A 5,088-nucleotide genomic window follows, 5' to 3' on the forward strand; every position below is an offset into this window, starting at 1 on the left:
GATGGATATCATTGAACATTACTTCTACCACAAATAAACATATGTTGTTGAATTATATGACGAAGACTCATTGACGGGATTAGTCTCCCCTGAGACAGGAACAATAGAAACAAGTTCTATTAATACTTAATTAATTGCATTTTAAAATGATGAAATAATTATGAAAAAATAAATTAGAAAAGAAGAAGAATATCATCAAAAGAATAAATTAAAAAGAAAGAAAAATTATACATTAATAATTTGTTAATTCAATTTCATTTTGATGGTCAAGATCAAAGGAATCCGAATCCGAATCAGAAAAATCAAGATAATCATGTTGATTTTGAGGAAGATGCCAAGAAGATTGAAAGAAGAGATTACGTTCATTAATTGATTTTATTGTATTATAAGTTTTAGAAATATTTTTGTAAGCGATTTCTTCAGCAATATGATTAGATGAAGGAATAAATTTTCTTTTTAAATGTCTCCAAAGGAAATCTTTTGAAAATAAAATTAAAGGAATAAGTAATACTAAAGCATAAAAAACAGGAGTTTGAAGCATTTGAATAAAAACATTAAACCAAAACCAATTATCAAAAGAAGGGAAGAGTTGTTGAATAAATAATAAAGTAATAAATAAAATAATAGAAAAGAATAAAGCAATAAAATTGAGAATAGTATAACGTTTTGTAATAAAAAAAACTTTTAAAGTAACAACAATAAATATAGATATAAAGATAATAAAAGTAAATTCATCATAATTAATAACTTTTCCATTAATTAATAAAGAATCATTATATAATACAACATAAGAAATAAAAAATATTGTAAAAGAAGATAAAATTGCATTAAATAACCACCAACAAAATGAAATAGGTGAAATATAATCTTTATTTTTATATAATTTTGGATATTTAAATATTATATAAGGTGGAATATCTCTATCAAAAATTGAAAATATTAATATTGGTAAAGAAGTAAATAAAGTATTATATTCTATTTTAACACTTTTTGGAATTATTTGTATTATTGAATTTCCACAAAACATATTATATATAAATTCACACATTATAAGAATAATATTTTTATATAATAAATAAAATAATGTAATTCCTATTTGTCTATAACAATATCTTCCATGAATTAATATTAATTTAACTAAAAATCTAAATTCTGGAATTGAATAATCACAAATTTTTGTTGCTTCATTTTCTTTATCTTTAATTATTCCAATTCCAATATTTGCTTTATTAATCATATCAATATCATTTATTGAATCTCCAATTGCTAATATACTTTTTTTTTCTATTTCTTGAATTATTTTTACTATTTTTCCTTTTTGTTTTCTTGTACATTCACAAAATATAGCATTTTCACTATATTTTATTATTTTTTGAATTTTCTTTTTATTTTTTTCTTTTAAACAATATTCTATTGATTTTCCATCAATAATTAAATTATTTCCTCTTTCTTTTTTATTTTTTTTTCTTATTTGATATTCTTTTTCTATTTGTTTTTCTCCTTCTTCTTCATTTCTTATTTTAATATTTGTTGTTATTTTCTTTTTATTTATTATTCCACTTGATTTTCCTACATTTATTGCTCTTTCTCTTTTATCTCCTGTAACCATCCATACTTTAATTCCTGCTTCTTGAAATTTTTTAATACTTTCTTTTACTCCTTTTTCTAATTTTTCTTCAACACATGTAATTCCAATTAATATTATATCTTTTTCTATTTCTTCTTCTTTTTCTCCTTTTTCTACCCATTCTATATATTCTTCTATTTTCATCTTTTTCATTCCTATAATCATTGTTAAATATCCTTCTTCATTAAATTCTTCATTTTCTTTTAAAATTTTCCCATTAATTGCTTTCATTTTTATTCCTTCTCTCATATGTTTTTCTCTTCCTTTACAATATACTTTAATTTCTTTTCCATCATACACTATTACTATTTTTTTTCCTTCTTCTCCTTCATATCTTTTTAATATTCTATATGTTATTTTTTTTTCTCTATTATTAATTGAAATACTTTCTTCTGTACTTTCAATTATTTCAAATCCACATTTTTTACTTCCTGCAATTATTGCTAATTCTTCTTTTGTTTCACTAAAATATTCAATTTCTTCTTCTTCTTCTTTAATTTCTACTCTTTGACATATTAATAATCCTTTAAAAAATTCTTCTATAATTTTTCCTTGTTTTCCTTTTTTTTGATAATCTTCTATAATTTCTTTTGTTTCTATTTCTACTATATCAATTTCTTCTTCTTCTTCTTTATTTTCTATTATTTCTTCTTCTTCTTCAAAACTTTCTTCTTTTTCTTCTTTTCCATATATTTTTCCTCCTATTGAACATTTTGTAAATACTAAATATTTATTTGTTAATGTTCCTGTTTTATCTGTTAAAATATGACTTATTCTTCCAAGTTCTTCATTTAATCCTGCATTTTTTCCTTTTACTTTTCCTTTTTTATTTTTCATATCTTCATCTCTTTCAATATTTCTTTTTTGAATATTTCTTGCTATTTCTATTGTAATAATTACTGATATTGGAATAATACTACTATATTCATATATTCTTTCTAAAATTATTTTCCATTTACTTTCTTTTTTATAATTAATATACCATCCTCCTTTTTCTTCATTCCATCTTTTATTTAATTCACTTGAAATAATTCCCATAATAATAAAAATTATTATCATTATCATTATATAAAATTCTTTCATATTATCAATATAACTTCTTTTCTTTCTTCTTTTTTCTTTTTGTATTCCTTCTTTTGTTTCTTTTCCAATATAACATGCTAAAACAATAATTCTTTCTTTACTTCTTATAATACTTCCTTTTCTTATAAAATTTTTTATTCCAATATTTTCTTCTTCTTTTCCTATATAAACTTTTCCTTCAAATTCTTCTTCTTTTTCATTAGGTTCTTCAATATAAAAACTCATTTCTTCTTTTCTTATTTTTTCTTCTGTCTTTTCTCTTATTATTTTAATTCCTTCTTTCTTTTCTAATTCATTTCTTCCATTAATTTCACTCGTTTCAATACTTGTTTTTCCTTTAAGAATAATACAATCACATGGTACTATTGAATTCTCTTCTAATTCAATCATATCTCCTTCTTTAATATCTTTTATTTCTTTTCTTTTTCTTCTTTCTCCTTTTATTATTGTTACTTTTTCTTTATTTTCTTCTTCTTCTTCTTTAATTCTTCCATATTCTTCAATCCATTCTTTTATAATTGTTATTCCAATTAAAACAATTAATGGTGCAATTGTTGTTCCTTCTTTCTCTTTTGTTATTATTCCTTCAATAATACTAATAATTAAAAAGTAAATAAAACTAATTCTTGTTATTTCTTCAATAATAATTTTTTTAATTATCCCAATTTTCCCATATCCTCTACTTCTTGTATAATTCTCTTTAACATGTTTTTTTGTACTTTGTTCCATATTAACATAAATTGATCTTGTGAATCTTTTTACTTCTTCTTTCTCTTCTTCAAATTTTGTCATTTCAATCTCTTTCTCCATCTCTCTTTTCTTCTTTATATCTTTTTTTCTTTTTTTTCTTTTTTTTTTTTCATTTCTTTTTCTACTTATTCAACTAATCTTGATTCATCATTATTTTCATTTACCCAACTTTACTTATTTTTTACAACCTTTTATTTAATTCAGTGATGTCTTTTCTAACTCCTTTCTTTCTATAAATTTCTCTTTCAAAAATATGTCTCAATAATTAAAATCTACTTTATTCAACAATCCAACTATTATTTGATGAAAGTTTTATTAAGAAATTGTTAATATCAATACTGATTATGTAGAAATGGAATTTATTCATATTATTAAAATAAACTTTATGAAATAAATTATTTCAAAGATAGTCTTTCATAATGATTGAATTATTTTATATTTCTTTTGTTGTTTTTCTTATTTGTTTATTCTTTCATTTAGTTCTGATGACTTAGATATCAACACATCATTATTAATTATTATTCTTCTTTTGATTTTTTTATTTTTTATTTAATCATTTAGTGTTTATGTTTTATTCTTATTAGCTCTCACACTTCAGCTCCTATCTTATTCATTCTTCATATCATTATTTCAAAAAACAATCCTTGTTTTTGATAAATAATTTATTTCTTTTTTGTTATTTCATTTTGTTTTTTAATATTTTTTAAAAATAAATAGGGGAAAGAATAGAGAAATAACCCGATGATAAAGTGTAATTTTGAGGAGAAGAAATAGAAATAAAAAATAGTAAGAATATAATAAAAATATACTATAAGAAAAAAAAAGAAGGAAAAAAAACAAAAAAAGAAAAAGAAGAAAAGAAACATGGAACAACGCTTAAAATTTGTAGGAACAGATGTGAGTGGGAACAATCAAAATGCAATGACTATGGATGAAACGTCAACAGAAAAAGCACCTAAAATAAATGCACCAAAAAGTGTTCCAAAATTCAATGGAAGATATCCACAACCAACAGAAGAACAAAGAGAACGTGATAATAGATCAGTTTGTGTTACTAATCTTGATCCAAATGCTACTAAAGAACAACTTCAACAACTCTTTTCCACTGTTGGGAATGTTCTTTTAGTCACTCTTCCATTAACAAAAAGTGGAGTTTCTAAACGATATGCATACATTGAATTAGATTCAGTTGAAGCAAGAGAAAGGGCAGTCACTAATTTAAATGGCACAAAATTAGGGGAGAATGAAATTAGTGTTGCAGTTAAACGTACTAATATCAAAGACTATAATAAAAGAAATGACCCAACCACTAAATTAATTAAAACATTTATAACAGTTTTACGTGGAACACGAGGAATGAGAGGAGGATATAGAGGAAATAATCGAGGGAATTTAAGATAAGAAAGAAAAGAATATAATTGAAAAGAAAATAAAGAACAACAAAAGTTGATATTTATTTCATTTTGTATTTATTTATTTGTTTTATTTTGTGTTATTATTTATTCATTCTTTTATTTTTTGTTATTAAAAATAACATTTTCTATTAAGATGATATTTGATATATATTAACTTCTTATATTATCTTCTTTTTTTTTCATTCACTCATTTATTAATTTAATTATTCTTTT

General features: G+C 21.9%; 2 protein-coding genes across 2 annotated transcripts, besides 21 other annotated features; one reads left to right on the plus strand and one right to left on the minus strand.

Annotated features, from left to right (window-relative positions):
- Nucleotides 1-143: a repeat region.
- An 89-nt stretch (nt 144-232) lies between these two features.
- EDI_332110 (phospholipid-transporting ATPase, putative) lies at nt 233-3,520 on the minus strand (the record flags this gene model as incomplete). The annotated part of the gene is made up of 1 exon (XM_001737840.1): nt 233-3,520. One exon carries the CDS (start codon nt 3,518-3,520, stop codon nt 233-235), a length of 3,288 nt encoding a protein of 1,095 aa, XP_001737892.1.
- Nucleotides 596-730: a microsatellite.
- Nucleotides 859-908: a sequence feature (AT_rich).
- Nucleotides 1,047-1,085: a sequence feature (AT_rich).
- Nucleotides 1,361-1,550: a microsatellite.
- Nucleotides 1,437-1,594: a microsatellite.
- Nucleotides 1,707-1,742: a microsatellite.
- Nucleotides 2,243-2,310: a microsatellite.
- Nucleotides 2,664-2,703: a sequence feature (AT_rich).
- Nucleotides 2,725-2,775: a microsatellite.
- Nucleotides 2,856-3,012: a microsatellite.
- Nucleotides 2,935-3,011: a microsatellite.
- Nucleotides 3,125-3,192: a microsatellite.
- Nucleotides 3,299-3,370: a sequence feature (AT_rich).
- A 5-nt stretch (nt 3,521-3,525) lies between the features above and the next one.
- Nucleotides 3,526-3,581: a microsatellite.
- A 235-nt stretch (nt 3,582-3,816) lies between these two features.
- Nucleotides 3,817-3,861: a sequence feature (AT_rich).
- Nucleotides 3,862-3,882: 21 nt separating this feature from the next.
- Nucleotides 3,883-4,036: a microsatellite.
- Nucleotides 4,037-4,113: 77 nt separating this feature from the next.
- Nucleotides 4,114-4,176: a sequence feature (AT_rich).
- A 96-nt stretch (nt 4,177-4,272) lies between these two features.
- Nucleotides 4,273-4,323: a microsatellite.
- Nucleotide 4,324: 1 nt separating this feature from the next.
- EDI_332120 (RNA-binding protein SGN1, putative) lies at nt 4,325-4,861 on the plus strand (the record flags this gene model as incomplete). Its single annotated transcript, XM_001737841.1, has 1 exon — nt 4,325-4,861. One exon carries the CDS (start codon nt 4,325-4,327, stop codon nt 4,859-4,861), a length of 537 nt encoding a protein of 178 aa, XP_001737893.1.
- Nucleotides 4,855-4,906: a microsatellite.
- Nucleotides 4,907-4,910: 4 nt separating this feature from the next.
- Nucleotides 4,911-5,088: part of a microsatellite that runs on past the window's edge.

The sequence above is a fragment of the Entamoeba dispar genome, genomic scaffold, assembly GCF_000209125.1.
Source record: "Entamoeba dispar SAW760 scf_1105229460873 genomic scaffold, whole genome shotgun sequence".
In the NCBI taxonomy this organism is placed as follows: domain Eukaryota; phylum Evosea; order Mastigamoebida; family Endamoebidae; genus Entamoeba; species Entamoeba dispar.